This window comes from Eutrigla gurnardus (genome assembly GCF_963514095.1).
Source record: "Eutrigla gurnardus genome assembly, chromosome: 18".
NCBI lineage: Eukaryota > Metazoa > Chordata > Actinopteri > Perciformes > Triglidae > Eutrigla > Eutrigla gurnardus.
In genome coordinates this window covers 22,410,724-22,429,943 of record NC_139929.1, presented here as the reverse complement: position 1 = coordinate 22,429,943, position 19,220 = coordinate 22,410,724, and the positions used below count along the sequence as shown (strand labels likewise).

General features: G+C 43.4%; 1 protein-coding gene across 4 annotated transcripts in view; it reads left to right on the top strand.

The window, feature by feature from the left end:
- The window catches only part of svila (supervillin a), a 77,820-nt gene that overhangs the window by 42,514 nt on the left and 16,086 nt on the right, over nucleotides 1-19,220 (top strand). For 3 of the 4 annotated variants that reach the window (XM_084033781.1, XM_084033782.1, XM_084033783.1), the window contains exons 16-28: nucleotides 62-548; nucleotides 934-1,093; nucleotides 4,757-4,889; nucleotides 7,976-8,029; nucleotides 10,510-10,590; nucleotides 11,012-11,068; nucleotides 11,668-11,833; nucleotides 13,457-13,540; nucleotides 13,731-13,757; nucleotides 14,615-14,701; nucleotides 15,189-15,366; nucleotides 15,452-15,624; nucleotides 18,963-19,118. In XM_084033781.1, coding sequence (XP_083889907.1) covers nucleotides 62-548; nucleotides 934-1,093; nucleotides 4,757-4,889; nucleotides 7,976-8,029; nucleotides 10,510-10,590; nucleotides 11,012-11,068; nucleotides 11,668-11,833; nucleotides 13,457-13,540; nucleotides 13,731-13,757; nucleotides 14,615-14,701; nucleotides 15,189-15,366; nucleotides 15,452-15,624; nucleotides 18,963-19,118 — 1,843 coding nt within the window. The remainder of the gene's footprint in view (nucleotides 1-61; nucleotides 549-933; nucleotides 1,094-4,756; nucleotides 4,890-7,975; nucleotides 8,030-10,509; nucleotides 10,591-11,011; nucleotides 11,069-11,667; nucleotides 11,834-13,456; nucleotides 13,541-13,730; nucleotides 13,758-14,614; nucleotides 14,702-15,188; nucleotides 15,367-15,451; nucleotides 15,625-18,962; nucleotides 19,119-19,220) is intronic. The other variant, XM_084033784.1, reaches the window with a different exon arrangement.

The following is a 19,220-nucleotide window of genomic DNA, read 5'->3' as shown; positions in this document are numbered from 1 at the left end:
CGCTGTTGTTGTTTCTCAGCAAACAAAGGCTTGTGTCTCTCTTCACCTCTCTGTTGCACAGCTGCGAAACGGATCTGGCTTAGGACACGTCCCTCCTTCATCGTCCCCCTCTGTTCTGAGAGAAGGTGCTGTCTCCTCTGACCATGCCGGAGACATCCACATAGCCCGAGCAGCGACCCGGGTCGAACCACTCCCTCCCATCTCTCGCCACCACCCAGACGGCCCCTCCTGGAGGTCCCAGGACTCTGCGGACCACCAGAGCTACCAGACCTTTTCCCGGGGAGAAGATGCCGCTGAGGTGGGAGGAGGGAAGAGGAAGCTGCCCTCTCCGGAGGGAGCGGTCAGACAGGCCGCTCTCCCACAGCCCCAGACTGGAAGAGAGAGGAGGAGGGAGGAGGAAGAAGAAGAGGAGGAGTGGCAGCCGAGAGGGTGGGGAGACAGAGCAGTGCAGAGCTCAGAGAGCCACATGATCCAGGCGAGGCAGGAGGTGTATGTGAGGGAGGAGGCACATCATCCAGATGGTCAGAGGAGCAGGGGCATCAGTGGAGGTAAGAACAGCATCTGTTCCTTTAAATGATACAGCAACCATTTTTCACATTTGTCTCCGCTGCAGGAGGCAAAATATTTATTAAAGGTGAATTGTTTGTCATGCCTATAATGCTCCTGTCCTTCTTACCTTTCACAATAAAAGCCCTAGATATATATATATATATATATATATATATATATATATAATTTTGGGCTGAACGATAATTTTTGAATCGTTCAGCCCAAATCCTAGACGAGCAATATCAAGGAGTTTGATAAGTGGATCAACTTGCAGAATGTATTGAGAATCCTGTTTCTCATCCATGCAACATGTAACCCACCATGGGACCCTGTCAGCATGTCTCTAGTTGCTGTGAAGTTACTGATTTCACTCACTGCTTACAGAGGTAACGTCCAGAGCAGCATCTGGTTCACCTGGCAGTGTGTGTCGGCCTCTGGTGGCAGACCGCCACCCAGACCTGGTTCACCCAGACCTGGTCCAGCCCGACGAGGGACAGGAGCTGTGCGACATGATGATGGCCAGACACATGTCCATCAGAGAGAGGTGAGTCTGCCGCTGTGGTCAGCTGTCATCCATCCAAGTAATCTGAATGGCATCAGCTTGGCCTTAAACATAACCAGCAAGGTTCAGGCTGAAGGAAGATCAGATTTTCTTTCATTTTCTGTTTCAAATGTTGGTTAGATGGAGACAGAAGATATGATGTTGAGGACGAGACGGAGCGACTTAGTGGCTTGTTGGCAGGGACATCTACATCCATACTGAAGCTCTTGTATGCCTTTAAACATAATGCATGAATTGAATTGAATGAGATCAATATGAAGTTTGTCCTAACAATGTGCTCATTTAATATTTTTTTTACATCACAGACTCTTCTCACTATAATGTAGATCAACAGATCCGTCATCGTCAATGTTATATTTTCAAATTCCGTGTTTGTTGCCCAGAACGGAGGCACAATGCTGCTCTGTATTACTGCAGCTCATGACATCATAAGGATGGTGATATTCTATGTTTTATAATACCATGAAAGTCTCTCATGGTGTTCCGGCCATTGTTTCCCACTAAAGTTGGAATGCTTTAACAGGTGACCAACATCTACATGCCTCTTTCAAACTTCGGTACCAATTCGATGCCGACCCGAAAAAAATAATTTGATACTTGCTTTTTTCTGGTATCGTCAGAACCGAATATACAACTTTTCACTCGGCGAGCCGTGTCGATTCTTGGCGGAACTGACGGGGGCAGTATACGCGTGTGAGCAGCACAGAGCAGTAAGCGGCGCTGAAGAAGAAAACTTGCCGTCTTCGAAAAAAATGGCTTCAGCAGGTGGGAGCGAAAGCACAACACGTCGGCTCGTCGACAAGACATGTGCGAAGAGTCGCGTGTGGAAATATTTTGCATTCGAGGCGGATGAATCCGGAGCAATTCTTGATTCAAACAAGCCGACATGCAAAAAGTGCCTCAGAAGTTTTCAGACCAAAGGAGGAAGCACGTCAAACCTGGCTATAGGCCACTGCTGTTCTTTTTTTAATGTAAAATAGTTGACTATTGTTATTTATGACCATATTTATAAGCACAGTATTGTTTGTTTTTATACTGGATGGCTATAGGTCTGTTGGCAGCTGGTACTGCAATTTCAATTCTGTGCAAAAAGATCTTAAAGCACAGTGGTGTTAAATACTTGATAGTTTGAAGCAGTTTTCAATAAATTAGTGAATTTAAAAGTACATGGGTCCTGTTGTTTTGTTTTTTTTAAATTGTGGTATCGAATTAGTATCGAGAATCGTGGAAATTCACAGGTATTGGTATCGACTACTGAAATTCTGGTATCGTGACAACCCTACGTGCAGGTTTTATACACATTTGGTGCATGTGGTAATAAGTGAAAATAAACTACAGTGTGTTTATTTATTTTTAGTTGAAACATAGCAAGAGCTAGCGAGAGAGAACGATCTAACGATTACGTAACACTGGTTATGTCACGTTGGGTCACACCATCTGCTGTGGCGATCACACTCTAAATTGATTATTGACATAACAGAAGATGATGCAACCTGCTGCTCCACTGTGTTCCAGTCCACATCTTCAGTCCGTCCCGTTTTCAAAGGATTGTACAGGAGATTGTCCCAGATACAGCTGGTCCCATCTAGTCTGTGTTAACTTTCATCCTGTTGTCTGGCGTTGTGGTGGAGCCCCCCGGGGCAGGAAGGACGTCTCCTCATTTGGTCACAGAGGGGTGGTTGTTAGGGGGGTCAGACAGCCCTGCCAGCACCCCGACCCCTCCACTATGGGTCCTGTCTGCTTCCTACTCACATATGAGACTCAATCAATGAACCTCTGTTCTTGTCACACTATACTGCAGTTTGTGATCTCATACTGCTCCATGTGCTTTATGTAATCCCACAGCTCATTTGAAAGACAATATATTCAAATGTTCACTTGGTATTTCTCATACAGTCCACATGCCTGTATTTACTTTAGCTGGCATACAGTCCTGGAAACCATTATTGGCACCCATGTAATTAAAATACATAATGTAGAATATCTCCTGAAAAATGTGACTAGTGAAACAGCTTTGGTCTACAGACAACTCATGGTTGATACAGAACAGCAAATGATAACAACAATTTGAAAAAAGCAATAGGAGGGAAAAAATAGAGAAACCGGAAGATTGCTATGGCATTGGTATTGGCACCCTTTAAATCAGTGTGGGAAAAACGCCCATTTTGACTCAGCTTTGATTAATCAGAAATTAGAATCACCTGGTGATAAACTGTCAGTGCCCACATGATGTGGATTAGCCAATGATGATAACTTTAATGTTTTAAAAAGCCACGTTATTCCCTGTTCCTTTGTCACAATGCTGAAGTCAAGGGAGCTGTCTGAGGACATCAGAAGTGTTATTAGCAAACACAGGACGTCTAAAGGATATAAGGCCATTTCCAAGGACCTTGATATCCCTGTTTCAACAGTTTGCAATGTTATTAAGAAGTTTGCTAAGTATGGAACTGTCAAGAACCTGCCTGGACGTAGGGGGAAGAGGAAAATTGATCACAGGAATCATGAAATCAGAGGATTACCAAGGGATTTTAGAGCAAAATGTGCTACCCAGTGAGACCACTAGGTTTGCGTCGAAGATCATGGGTTCTCCAGCAAGAAAAAGACCCAAAGCACACATCCAAAAGCATGCATGAGTCTGCCCTTGGGGTAAGGAATTCTGCAAATCTTCAAGAGCTTGAAGAAAGGAAGAGTGGGAGAAAATACCAGCTGAGAAGTGCAACAAGCTTATAGACGGCTACAAGAAACGTTTGGTGTTTTGAAAACGTGTCATCAAATATTAAGGAGGGGTGCCTTTATTATTGTCCATGTCTTTTTCTGTTTCCTTTTGGAAATTACAACATAAGTTGAAACATAATAATAATTTTGTTACATTACTTTGGACATCCAATTAAAACATGCTGATCATATGATTTTGGTACATTTCCATTTATCTCTGAAGATATTGTACAGGATATGCAAAAAATGAAAGGGGGCCAATAATGGTGACCAGGACTGTAAAGTCCATTGGTCAGCTGCAGTTACACTGACGGTGATCTTTATGTCCAACTGTACATACGCTGAGGCCCGTCTGTTTATCCACAACTTATCAGTACCTCTAGCTGCCTCTGCTCAGTGCTTCACTGCAAACTATTTGTGAGTGATGATGGTATGGACAATTAAATATAAATATGCATTTCTTTCTTTGTCCCTTATGGCTCATTGGCTTTATACAAAAGTCAAAGAAAAGGAATATTTAGACATTTTGGGAAATATGCTTGTGTGTTATGTGAGATAGTTCTCTGCTGGTTGAACAGCAGGACACTTGTCGACCTCATCACTAAATAATACGATTAATGTATTCATTCTATTGGTCTTGGAGCGAAGAGAACACAAATGATTGCAGGTGAAGTTTAGAATTAAATCTGAAAAGTCGACGCCGTGTATCTTCAAATGACATCTGAGGAGATTTGAAGTTCAGATTCAGAAGATTTTAAGATGAAACTCTGATATTAATCATCAATAGTTTAGTTTAATGATGTCTATTTCGTGATGTGGATTAGGTTTTGAGTCTGGTCCAGCATCTCATCTTTTATTTGTGAGCTGTGTTTTGTCCCCCAGTATGAACTTAGTTGTCACTCCTCCCCCTCCTCCTCCTCTCTGTCTCAGAGTGGCCTTGTTGAAGAAGAGCGGCGAGGACGACTGGAGGAACAGGATCAACAGGAAACAGGACGCGGTGAAGGCTGCCGTGGGCGAAGAGGCCGCTCCGCTCCGGGAGGTGGAGCAGAGCTTCAAGAAGAAGGTAACCACCTGACCGGCACACTCAGACAGGCAGGCGTCTGCGGCCGTCATATCCGTCACTGTTGGTCATGCAGTTGTGACTGTGAAACTCCCCCCATGTTTAACGCTGCTACAGTGTCCCGTTTGAACTCTGAGGTCTGGGGCAACGGCAGCATCCTAATTGTAGCTCAAATTCCAGCCGTGGCACCAATCAAACATGTGAACACGGCATCGGACACTACTGTGTGAGACTAGAATGCAGCGGGAGGCCACGCTGGTTACATCGGATCCACAGGCTCGCAGCGAGCCCTCCCTGTATTGGCCCCTGAAGTCAGGCTCTCTGTTAAACAGAGATGTTTTTGGTTTTGTGCTGCTGACACGTAACTCCGGAGTCCTCGGGATGTCGGCAGGGCGAAGGCCTTCAAACCCCACCACGGCACGGGTTCCAGTTTGGAATATCTCTAATCAGAGAGGTTGTGTGTCGTTTGTGTCGGTGTCTCTTCTTCTTTTGGTCTCTTCCCTCTGCTTCACACACAGCTGGTGCATGTTGTTGTGCTTGGGCTGTATCAGGATCAGTTACTCTGCGTGTGTTTCAGTCCCGGTAGAAGTGTCCAGATCAGGTCAGATAGTGTTTCGTGCATGTCGTGTTCACTGCATGGACGCGTTTAGCTGCTGATGTTGAGATGAAAGCATGTAATGCACCTGAAAGCTGGTTTTTCATTTGTGCATGGGTGAAGTGTATATTAATTCTAGGTAATGTTGTATATGAAGTTCCTTGTAATAATACCATTGTAATATGATGCTTACTAACATTATTACATGTTAATTATTGCATCAAATTAGATTATAAGACATTAGTAAGTGCTTATAAGAAACGTGTTCATAGACTGCTTAAGGATTTGAATGAAAGCCTTATGACTGGTAAGTTAGTTAAACTCAAGCTGAATGTGTTTACTGATTTTCAAAACAATTTTGAGAAACCTATATCAAGTTTTTTCTTGCGTTAGTAAAATTGATACATAGTTTATTATGCATTTATTACCAATTAACTTTGCACTATTAACAGTTAAACGCAGCTACCAGATGTACAATGCCTTATTTAATTAGGTGGTTTATTATATGTCCATATGAAAACGTCCATTTCTTATTCATGAAATAGAATTGTCATTGTCAAAATTCTTTGCCACTGGCGTTTCATTTTAATTTATTGCAGTTACATCGGGTATTTAAATACATTATTTTTTAAGTATTCTTAAGTGGATCACATAATTTGAATTTGATAAAATGATTTCATTTTAATAGTTGCAGCCATAAACTTCCATACATAGCAGTTTGATTAGTCTCTAGATCGTATTCATTATTATTATATGATTGTGTATTTGTTACAGTTGTTTCCATTAGAGATGAATCAGCCTAAATAACACGTTCCTGTGTGCCCTTTTTAAACCACTAACTGTCCGTGTGATGGAGCCTCACTCTCCATTGAACTGCATGTTCCATGTAACCTTTCATTCTTCTGTTTGTCTCTGTTTGCATGTTCTTTACCTTTTAAAGAAAATAAACATGCTTTCATCCTCTGCATGTGGGCATCCTCTGTGTGTTTGTGAAGGGAGGGTCCGGGTGGGACGTACCTCTCTGTTTAGACATATTCAACCCGCCCGTCCACACAGCTGCTGGGTTGCTTTCCAGCTGCTTATCAGAGTTGGTTCAGCTCGACTCCAGTTCTCACCTCGTTTAAGTCGGGAAGTGTTTGTTTTTCTCTGACACGCTACGAAAAACATGTTTGAATCAGATCAGAACCAAAAAAAGTGTTGCAGTGATGTGGAGGTGAAGGGGAAGGAGAGTTTTAATGCTCCAATTCATCCTGACCAGAGGACGCCATTCAGTCCGGTTCCTGTTTTGCATGAAAGAAGATCAGGCAGATACAGAACGCATCGGAGGACTTGGTCTTTGATCAAAGTGCCTTGTTCCATTATACTCGGGATGAGACGATGTCGGATTTTATCGCAATCGAAAACACTCACAATAATCCATTGATAGTGAAGTCGATTGTGTTGAATTTTAATTATCAGGATAATCAGAATATCATCATCACTGACTGGAAAAAGCTGTTCAGCACATTATCATGGTAGAGCAGTGAAAAATAGAGCCTGATTTAAAAAGCTATAGGATACAAAAATACATTGTTGTATTTATTTATCCTTAATGAAAGGAGACCTTACGATTTATGAATCATCTTTTTTAAAGATTATTTGATTGTTTTCACTAGAAAAAAGATACTAGCATCATTTGTGAAATTTGATTTTAACAACATTTAAAATGATTTGGAGTGTTTTGATAATGATCTGGATAATAATCTGAATCGCTTTTGTTCTGTCAGGAAAATTGTCGCATAAATTGTTCATTGTCCCGTGCCTACACCTTACGTACATTTGATGTTGACTGTCTCTCATCTGCGTGATGCCTTCAAATGCTCCACACTGAAAGGAGCTCCGTGGTTTTCCCTCGTTGGCGGTCACTTTGCTTCTTCATGACTTTCCGTCTTCACTTCCATTAGTTTGTTGTTTCTTTTTCTTGGACTGGAAGTTGAATGGTCTTCTTTCTCTGCCTGTTGATCCTCCATTGAGAGTCAGCAGTAATGAAATGTACCTGGACAAACACTTTAGTCTACAGGGAGCCTGACTCAGCAGTTGGAAGTTAAAGATTTCCCATTCCAAGTAAACGCAGCATACTTCCGTGAGTAGCTCCACCTGCAGACCAACCGCTGCTGACTGACGGAAAAAGATAAAACTCATTTCGAGTTTAGTGGGAATGTGGCCACAGATACGGAGATCCTGTTTCTGGGCAAAGCAGCAAGTACAAGTGGTCACATGACCAACCACCATTGTTTTATCTCACTCTTTGATAGATAGCAACTTAAGACAATTACATAGATGGAAATGTTATGGACTGCCACTTTAAAGGGCCTTACAATGGAAGCCACACTTCAGAAAATGCAAACTGTGTATGAACATTGAAGTTTTTGAGCGAGTTGATCACATGATTGGCCGTGACCTTATTTGGGGAGAGCAAACATGTCCCTTCTCTCATGCGGCTGCTTGTCTGCAGGACGATGAAGCGCTGAGGATGATCCATGAGTTCGCTGTGTCGGACCAGCTATGGGTAAGACCGCCATGCATTATCCTAACACACTCGGGGGGGCATGTACACTATATTGCCAAAAGTATTCGCTCACCTGCCTTGACTCGCACATGAATTTAAGTGACATCCCATTCTTAATCCATAGGGTTTAATAAGGCGTGGGTCCACCCTTTGCAGCTATAACAGCTTCAACTCTTCTGGAAGGCTTTCCACAGGGTTTAGGAGTGTGACCTCTGTGCACTATGTGCCTCAGCATCCTCTGACCCCGCTCCGTCATTTTACGTGGTCTACCACTTCTTGGCTGAGATGCTGTCGTTCCCAATCACTTCCACTCTGTTATAATCCCACTGACAGTTGACTGGAATATTAAGGAGTGAGGACATTTCACGACTGGACATCCTATCACAGTACCAGGATATATCTATTTATATACTTTACAGTGTTTCCCCCAGAAAATGTGTTAGTTAAGGTGGTGTCTGTCAGGGGGGGGGGGGGATGATGAGCATCACATTAATAGCTACAGATACTGTAAAACACTATAACGACATATGAGTGCATGTCTTATTTTATGAAGTAAAATATAAGTTATGGGTTTACTCAACAGCTTAATAGTTCATAGAAATTCAGGTAGAAATAGGTTAACTCAGAGTTCCACAGCTTATCAAAAACAATCCTCCCCCCACAGGGGGTGTCTCCCCCCCATGTAAATGATTATTGATTTATGAATGAATTGATAGGTGGCTTATTTTTGGACTTATATTAATTTCTTTTTGGCCTGGAGGCCCTGCCCGGCCTGTACAATGGTAGGGGAAACACTGCGGCGAATAATGCTAGTATATGGATTTTTTTTTTTTTTCTTTTTCTTTTTTTTTTAAGACGTTAGTTTAGGCGGCAGCCCTTTGTTGTTAAGGCGGCCGCCTTAACAGGAAAGCGCTGCGGGAAACCCTGCTTTATATACATCCTATCACAGTACCACGCTGGAATTCACTGAGCTCCTGAGAGCAACCCAATCTTTCACAGATATTAGTAGAAACAGTCTGCATGCTGAGGTGCTGCTTTTATACACCTGTGGCCATGGAAGTGATTGAACACCTGATTTCTGTTATTTGGATGGGTGAGTGAATACTTTTGGCAATATAGTGTATCTGTGTGTGTGTGTGTATGTGTACTCTGCGTGTGTGTGTGTGTACGTGTACTCTGCGTGTGTGTGTGAGTACTTTGTGTGTGTGTGTATGTGGGTGGGTGTTTCTCTTCACAATCATGGTGAAGGTGGTGTACTTGTGGTCTGGACATCTCTGATTCATCTCAATCACAAACACACACACATGTAGAGACAAAAACATCAAAAATACATAAAACGGGTGAAAGAACATCTTTAAAAAAGGGGCCATAGCATGTTTGTTTGTAATACAACTGGATGAAAATAACTGCAACATAACTATCCAGTTCCAGCCTCCTTTCTTCACCTCTATTATGTTGTTTATAGTTGTTTATTATTTTCAATACATTTCAATACATATATTCTGTCAAGGGTACAAAGTTTGGACATAATGGAGCATGTCAATTCTAATATCCATCCAGCATTACAAAAGTCATATTACATTAGCAACTATAACAACTTTCCTGTTTAATGAGTAATATTTGAAATGGCATGATGGATTATATTAAGCATTAAGTATATTATAGCAGACGAGATCCCTGAAGAAACATTAAAAACATGATGATATATGTAGAATAGATGGACTGACTGTGTTCCATAATGTGACAGGGGTCAATCATCGGGCCAGCCCTAGACACTTATCACCCGGCTGCTACTGTGGACTGAGACTAGCTGGTGATCACAGTGAAGCATTAGCTGCTACAGAAGAACATCCAGTGTTTCTCTCAGTCGCTCAGACCGGAGAAACAACAGGGCAATATTGGCATTATTTTATTTTTACAAATATTAGTAATAGTAGTTAATAGTTATACATGTATAAGGTGTCAACTTTGTGTTAACAGCTTGTTGTGCTGCTCGCAGTTGGCCAAAAGAAATGTGATTCATTTAATACTGGTTTGCTAAAAGAAATGTATATTCTACCCAAATAGCACTTAAAGAAGGTTTTAATCCAGCAAACGCTGTAGAATGAAACCATTAAGAAGGGCAATGAAGTTCAAATGTAACTGAACTGAATGGTGTGTGATTTTAATTTTGTAATGCACTGCCCTAAAGTCAAGGGACTTGAAAAACAATGAAAAGAACAGAGGAATCTCTAGTCCGAGAGTAGAACAGGCTCCTACACATCCCAGGATGCATTGCCCACCTCTTTCTAACTCCACATCCCCATCTTGTTGCACAGGCTTTCTGTTCAATCCGAGATAACACTGATGATGTCATCACTCTGACATCATCAGAGGTTATTGGACAACAGCATTAACTATTACTGCTGATCTTCATATGTAAAGCCATTGGAATGCCCCTTTAAATACCGTTTCCTCTGTCCATGGCTGTATCTCTCGAGGAGCCGGTGTTTGCCTCCAATCTATCTCCTCCTCCTGAACCTCCTTTCCATCCTTGTCCTCCCGAGAAGTCAGCCCGCCAGGTAGGAAGCTGCAGCAGCTCTTGCTCATGCATAGCCTGCCCTTTGCTTGCTTCCCACCTCCTCAACCAAGCTCAGAAACACACACACGCACACACAAACACACACCTCAAAAGCCGATGTTTTCACATGCATCTGTAGCCACCTGTGTGGTTGCATGGCACTGCATTCTTTCACATCTTCTCACTCCTGAATCTGACACGTCTCTCTGCTCCCTCAGCTGCAACCATACTGGCACAACCCTTCTGGCAAGTGCTCATTATGCACATTGTTCCATGAAATATAACCGTCCCAAAGCCGCTCTGAAGTCAGCATGGCCCTGCAACGCTTGTGCAGATCTTGGACATTTTCTACCATCTTTTCATCCTAATTTCTAAATCCTCATGGTTTCTTATGTTCCTCATTCATCCCCCTGGTTGTGAAGACCACCAGATCTCCCAGACCCATGCAGGTGGATGAGAGACACCCCTGGAGATGGAAGGTGACCCTGTCAATACCCTGAACTCCCTCCCCAGTGGCAGCCTTTTTACACACACACACACACACACACACACACACACACACACACACACACACACACACACACACACACACACACACGTGGTTGAATTAACATTTGTGTTTGTATTTCTGTCATTCAGGGTGGTACTAAAACATTTCTAGTCAGAACGTAAATCCCTCAAGCAGCTTGTTTAGAGGCATGGATAGAGTGCTTTGTGTGTGTTCATTTACTGTGTGGTGTCCTTGTTTTGCGTGGTTTCTTTGTCTGCTTGTGAACGTGGCCCACTTTTAAAGGAAAATTACACATTTAAACACATATATTATTTAACAGCCAACGGCGATGTAACATGCTTCCATTGTGTTGTTCGGTGGTGCATTTTGAACTTTTGTGACAACATACTTCAAGTGTCCCAGTCCCAACTTTAACAAAAAATGACTGGATGCAGTTTGATAATCGCATCACATACTCACTAAATGGCTTCTGGATTACATCAAACATCACAAACTGAAGCAGGTTTACAGCATAGTACCGAGGTGGATTATTCCGTTTCGCTCACAGTAACATCTCTCATTTCTTAGAGAATAGCCGAGGCTGAGATGGAGTCCCAGGGGGTCGAGGCTCACATGTCCATCCAGGAGAGGAAACGTCTGATAGTCGCCCAAGAGGAGGCCTGGAAGACCAAAGGCCACGGAGCCGCCAACGACTCCACCCAGTTCACCGTAGCCGCACGCATGGTGAAGAAAGGTCAGAGGGCAAACTCGACACACATTTTCTCTACAGAAGCATATGCAAACATGCTGAATTGCTGAATTGCCCTCGCTACAGTGGTCTCTCTGCCCTGAATCCTCCAAAGCCCCCCCCCCCCCCCTTCAGTTAGAGGTTGGAGTGGTGTCACGGCCGGCTCAAAAACCACGACAAATAATAGGAGAAGACGCAAGAAGTTAAAGCAAGGAAATTATAATTTATTGAAACTAACTCAAAAACCAACATATCAATGTCAAAACAAAACAATAAGGAGCATGGAGAGTGGAGAGCAGGATTTTTCCCTTGACCTCCCTCTCTCTCACAGATCCTAGGGAGGTGTGCTCTTATAGTGCTGGGAACACCGGGCCCAGGTGTTCCCAGCAACTAACGACGCCTGAACCCCTCCTGCTGGGCATCTGCAACACAACAGCAAAGAGTACCACAGCACCAGAGGCATGGCCGTCACAGTGGATATGACTCTCCTCGTCCCTCCAGCAGACGCAGCAGGCCAGGACAGTCAGAAAACAGTGCATCGCAGTGTTGCGTATGGGGCTGCATAGCCGCAGACCAGTCAGGGTCCCCATGCTGGTCCCCATCCACAGACCAGTCAGGGTCCCCATGCTGGTCCCCGTCCACAGACCAGTCAGGGTCCCCATGCTGACCCCCGTCCACAGACCAGTCAGGGTGCCCATGCTGACCCCCGTCCACAGACCAGTCAGGGTCCCCATGCTGACCCCCGTCCACAGACCAGTCAGGGTGCCCATGCTGACCCCCGTCCACAGACCAGTCAGTGTACCCGTGTACACATGTAAAGACAAGGGAAAACCGTAAAGTAGCCAGCTAGCTTTCCAAAATATGACATAAAATAATTTTGAGTATGAATACAAACTTTTATTTGATCAGTTTTTACCGTCCATCCCCAGAAAATGAATCACTTTCTGTATTACTGAATGTCTGACTGGAGTAATATCTGATAATGAGGAAACAGCACAATGAAAGAATTAAAAACATAATTTTCAATCCTTCCCTACTGAACTGTGTCAACAGATAATATTGTAATAGATCACAGAGACAACCGTGCAAGCATAATAGAAGATTAGCTCCCGAACTGTAGTGCTAGCACAGGTAGCCACATCAGTCACCTGTCCCTCACCTTGCAGGCAGAGCGGTCAGAGAACACACTGCTTCCTGAAGTGTAGTAAACTAAATCCATCCTACCTTAGTTAAAATCAAAAACCCTTATAGATCACATCTCCGGTCATATTGTTCACCTTTTTAACAATTTATAGCAAACAGAAATTTACAAAAGAAATAGATTTCTTCGTATTTTAAATCAAAATCCAATTTTTTTTTTCTTTCTGAACGAAAAAGGAAATATGACGCATGCTTAGATCAACCAATGATATCATGACATCCATCCATCAATAAATCAGAGGTCGTGAGCTAATCATTTCAAGCCCCACTTTAACTCTGTTAACACCTTTAGAACAATGTGCAATGAGCAAAGTGCAAGTGTCTTCAAGTTTGTGTCTATTCTTTTTTGACCATGGACCATAGTCATACCGGATAGAGAGCACAGTTTGGGTCATTGGATGTTCATCCCTGTCTGTGTTCATTGAACAGGGTTGGCCTCCCCGTCAGCCCTCCAGTCTACAGTGGCCTCCAAACCCAAGAACAGCAGCCCTGCCATCTCCAAACCACAGGAAGGTCCGTTCCCCACCACACACAGCTTCTGCCTACACTTAATATGCTCAGTATTCAACTTCCTGTATTATTATTTCAGATTCTGCACTGACAGTCAGCCCACTGCTGCTAAATGTACCCTTTATGAAATTATTCTGGGTCCAGTCTCATTTGAACACAGTGTAATTGATTGTCTTTGCTTCTCTTTCAAAAGACATGGAGGAGATGTCTGATATCGAAGGTGTACTCTGCTTTTCTTTTGGGTGTTGCACTGAATGTTCAACATCACCATCCTCACCAAAACCACATATATCATCAGCACTAATGTGGCTGTGAGACTTCTGTTAGCCTAAAAGAATGTGAACCCTGGAATAATGTTACCATCAGTATGCATGCGTCTGAAGCACAATCTTTCATATTTAGTGGCTGTTTGTTGTCGTTTAAATGCTTGTGACGGACAATTAATATGATAAGATAACTTAATTCAAAGCATCATTCATGCAAAGTCATTGTTCAAAATAAACATATGTCTAATAGATCCTTTTAACAGTTTGTAAACTATGATGAGGGATTTTATTGAGTGCACACAGTTTGGCAATTGGTAGTTGACGCGTTTGCGGGTGCCGGTGTTTTGGTTTAACAAGTGACTGTTAACCAGGAACTGTCAGCCAAATGTATACATGGTTGCTCGTAGTGACGGCAACACCAACAGAACATGTAGGTGTCCTCTTAAGAGCTCAATCTATTTGAAGTACATCTGTGTTTATTATCTACGCCAAACATTCAGTGAAGTTATTACGAGCTTAAAGTCTAGTTAACACAGTCCCTCGTTAAACTGAAACACCTGTTACTGTGAAATGATCATGATCCTATACTCAGTCGCTGTAAAAGGTCTTTGAAGTGTGACTCTGAACAACGAAGCTCAGACTTCCTATCCTATAGGATCTGTGCTAAAATCAGAGTGAATGTATGGATCTAACGTGTGTGTGTGTGTGTGTGTGTGTGTGTGTGTGTGTGTGTGTGTGTGTGTGTGTGTGTGTGTGTGTGTGTGTGTGTGTGTGTGTGTGTGTGTGTGTTGTGTGTTGTGTGTGTGTGCAGAGATCAAGGCCGCACCAGATGTGAACATGGAGTCGGACATGAAGCTGGATAAACTGGAGTCATTCCTGGGCAAGCTCAACAGTAAAGGTCAGCCTTGTCCTACAAGTCCATCATCTCTGTGCTTGGCCCCGTATTCACTGTCTCCAAGTGTAGAATGAAGCCTTTGACATCAGGCGCGGCGCTACTATTGGGCCTGGTGGGCCTGGGCATTGTAAACATGAGTTTATGGTCTCAATCTCGAGTTTCAAGTCTTCTTCAATCCAGCATGATGTTCATTTAGTACATTATGGTCCATTTAGAGTGAAATTATTGTGAATCATTGTGAGAACAGGACACAAACATGTTCCTCATAACAGTCTTTCATTCATCCTTCACATGCAAAATGAGGTTAAAAATCACTGTTGTGGCTTATTGGTTAGGCTGCTTAGAAAATATCAACACAACATCCCGATTCCAGTTCTGCCGAGGACCTTTGTAGCATGTTGTTCTCCGATGATTGAATGAATGAATGAATGATTCAATGAATCCTGGATCTCATGTGATCCTGACATAGCCTCATTGTGTCTCTCCTCAGTGTGTGGACTGCCAGAAGCAACCATCACAGTCACACAGAAGAAGGTCAAGGAAGTGATGACCCTCGAAGATGAAACCTTTTCCAAATTCTACCGCCAAGTGGAGGAGCTCCCCACCACCACCACCAAGGTGGAGATAGACGACGACTTTGATGCCATCTTCGGTCCTCAGGTGCCAAAGTAAGCCCTTACCACCAGAGGTCCATTTTTAGGTCAGAAGCATGATGTCATTGTGAGACTGTGGTAACCACGCCCCTCTCCCCAGGCTGACCTCAGAGATGGAGCAGCACAAGCGAGCGGTGCGGCCAGTGCGTAACGTCCAGGCCTCCAGAAACCCTCTGAAGATGCTAGCTGCCAGGGAGGACATCAGACACGAGTACACAGAGCAGAGGCTCAACATCGGCCTGCTGGAGAGCAAAAGGATGAAAGCTGAGAAGAGTGAGTGAAAATGCATGAAACCAAAAAAGATCTTGTGACAGGCTCCTATGCCAGAATGAATTCTCAATATCATTTTTGATGTTGCAATTTTAAACCTTGTATGTTTTCAAAAGAAATTGGTGCATTATCAATTTGAATTTGGTCCGGTTTATAAGGCGTCAAATTGTTTTTGTTAATCAGTGTCCAATGTTGGCGTGTCACATGACGCAAGTTAATGGGAAGCTAACTGAAGCTTCCCATTAAGCTGACTTGCAGTTACCGTTAGATAATATTTGTACAATAGCAAAGTTGTTGGACCCCAATCCGTCTTCTTGCTCGGATTTAAAATGATTGCGAGGAATTGAAGGCGTGAACCTTTCGACGATGCACACTCGCTAAGCGTGTTTCTATTGGTGAGCTGCTCCTGCCTGGAAGGTAGAGGAGAGCAGGCAGCAGCAGCAGGAGGCGGAGACTCAAAGCTGCAGTCCAGTAGGATAGTTTTCAACAGCCTTCAAAGAATTTACAGGAAGCCATAGAAATACTTGCATCCTGTTAAATGTGACCTGCAGGAGACCTGTAGTTTGTGACCACGTTCTGATTCATTTATATTCATTTGTTCTTATTATGTTTGCCTCGTAAAGAACAAGGGGCCTCAAGTGTTCTTGAGACTAATTTTGTTCTTAAACCCCACTCACGCAGTTTTCAAGGAAATTCTGGCATTCACCAATGGTTTCTTATATGGGATTTGTTCGTAAGTAAGAACATATCCTACGAACATTGAAAAACATACTTGGGTACATTTGAGTGCCGACATGTATGAGAAAATAATCTGCCCTGACCCCCAGAGCAGCAGCAGGTGACGCTCTGCTTAACAAACTGGTGAAGGTCGCCATCAAATGCAGTGTAACATTTGCCCTTCAGCCATCGCAACAAGAGGATGTGGTCCCGACCCACTCCTGGCACCGACAACAGTCCTGACCCACTCCTGGGACCGGACAACAGTCCCGACCCACTCCTGGGACCGACAACAGTCCCGACCCACTCCTGGTCGTTTTTAAATATAGGCTTTAAAATTGAGCTTTTTTCTGTGATTAATTTTAGCTTACAATTAATCTTAAAAGGGCTGCACGGTGATGTAGTAGGTAGCACTGTCGCCTCACAGCAAGAGGGTCCCAGGTTCGATTCCTGGGTCGGGTCGGGTTCCTCTGTGTGGAGTTTGCATGTTCTCCCTGTGTAAGCGTGGGTTCTCTCCGGGTTCTCCGGCTTCCTCCCACAGTCCAAAGACATGCAGGATGGACCTGTCTGTCTCTACATGTCTCCCTGTGATAGACTGGTTACCTGTCTGTCTCTACATGTCTCCCTGTGATAGACTGGTTACCTGTCTGTCTCTACATGTCAGCCCTGTGATAGACTGGTTACCTGTCTGTCTATACATGTCAGCCCTGTGATAGACTGGTTACCTGTCTGTCTCTACATGTCTCCCTGTGATAGACTGGTTACCTGTCTGTCTCTACATGTCAGCCCTGTGATAGACTGGTTACCTGTCTGTCTCTACATGTCAGCCCTGTGATAGACTGGTTACCTGTCTGTCTCTACATGTCAGCCCTGTGATAGACCGCCTTCGCGCAATGTCAGCTGGGATCGGCTCTAGCCCCCCCGCGACCCTGAATACAGGATAAGCGGTAGACGATGGATGGATTAATCTTAAGAAAGAAACGCGTCACTTCAAAAAACAGGTTTCAATGCATCTTTATTTTTTTTAAGATTTGTATTGATTGCTTTAAGTGTCTCAGAGTTTTAAAGCGATAACTCTGAGTAGTCTTCCACCTCCAGTAGTCGGCATCTCTCTTGTGTGTTTCTTTTTTTGTCTCAGATTTGACATCAAACCGTTTCTTTACTTCATTGGTTGTGCATCCTTCTTCGGATACAGCATCCACTGAATGAGTACCAGCATCCGAGCATCTTGTTTTCGTGTTATTTTAGATCCACTCCTGACGTTAAAGAATATAAAAACGGCTTGTTTGCTGTTCTCGTTTCCTACACTTCAGCACGACTGACTTTTTCTTCCGTTTGGAGTCCGCTTGTTCATCTTTAGATTTTCATTTCCGCATTCTTTACTTCTCTCTCAACTTTTCCTCTGTGTGCACACGGCCCTGCAGTTTCATGCCCCTTTCATGGGCATTTGCAGGGCGTTTACGTATGCTCATTACGAAGAACTGGAGAAGACGTGGGAATCATCAAGATAAGATCACAGATGAGAAGATTCCTGTGGTTTAAGAACACGTCATGAAACCGACAGACTTAACTTTCTTAACAAAAGGAAGATATTGATGAATGAGGCCTACTGTGCTTAAATGCAGGTCCATTGTATTTGCTTGTTTTGATAAGTGTTACATAAGTGTTATTATTATCATCAACCACACAAGATATAGATGTTAACAGATTAAACCTTTTAATCCCACATTTTAAAATGTGACCTGATGTTAATGAAAAGATTAGATTAAAAGTTACCAGTGCATTGTCATTACCAGAGCCACGCGACTAGCGTTAATTGTTAACAGATTAAACCTGAATTGCAATTTACAGCCGACAATCTAATGTTAAATATTGTGTTTAATATACTAAACGTGGTGTTTGTTGTCAAACTAAGAGCCAATAAGCCCTTATTCAGCCAACAGCCAGGTGTTTCCCATCATGCCCTGGGGTGCATGGCTCTAAAAACACAAATCGAACATGCTTGCATCCTGCAGTGATCCGTTCTGCACAGACCTGTTGTGTGCTCTCCCAATGCTAGGAAGGGGTCTGGCCTAGCCTCTGTAGGATCTGAGTCGGAAGAACCCCTCCTACTCAGGAAGGATCATGGATATTGACAAACAGCCATTGTGACATGAAGAACATCATCATTTTGCAAAACAATGTGTTCATCCAGTGTGTGAAACGATCCGGTGCAAGACAGCAGAACATGCATCTCAATCTCAAGATACAAAATGAAGTGTCACTGATATTATACAGTCTAGAAATGGTCTCTCCATTCTGGTGGAGTTAGTTACCTGTCATTGTGCAGAGCGGTCCTCAAAAGCTGCACGCTTGTTCTGAGAGTGGCGTTAGATAACGCACAAAGTCAATTTCATGTTACTCCCATAACTTACTCCTTCACCTCCTCTGACAGCAATAAGAACACTTGCACTGTCTCTGGAGTGTTCTATATTTGTAGCATGGTCATGTAAAGGTCGGGGTCATTTACTCTCTAGCTGCTGTCTCATCTGTATAAAAAAGCTAAATGTAATGCTTGAACGTGCGTTAAACCTGTTTGTATCTGTCTCGTGTCCCCTGTCTGTGCCCTGTTGTGCTCCCTCTAGTGAATAAGAACTCCGGCTTCTCTGACGTGGCTCTGGCTGGTCTGGCCAGCAAGGAGAACTTCAGCAACGTTAACCTGCGAAGCGTGAACATCTCTGAGCAGATGTCCAACAACAGCGCCGTGCCTTACAAGAAACTCATGCTCTTACAGGTCAAAGGTCAGTTGATTGAACAGGCGTATACAGACAGATGCGACAGCCTTTTTTTCCCCAAGCTATTTCAGGTTTACTGCACCATAGTTCCAGTAATAACACATAAAA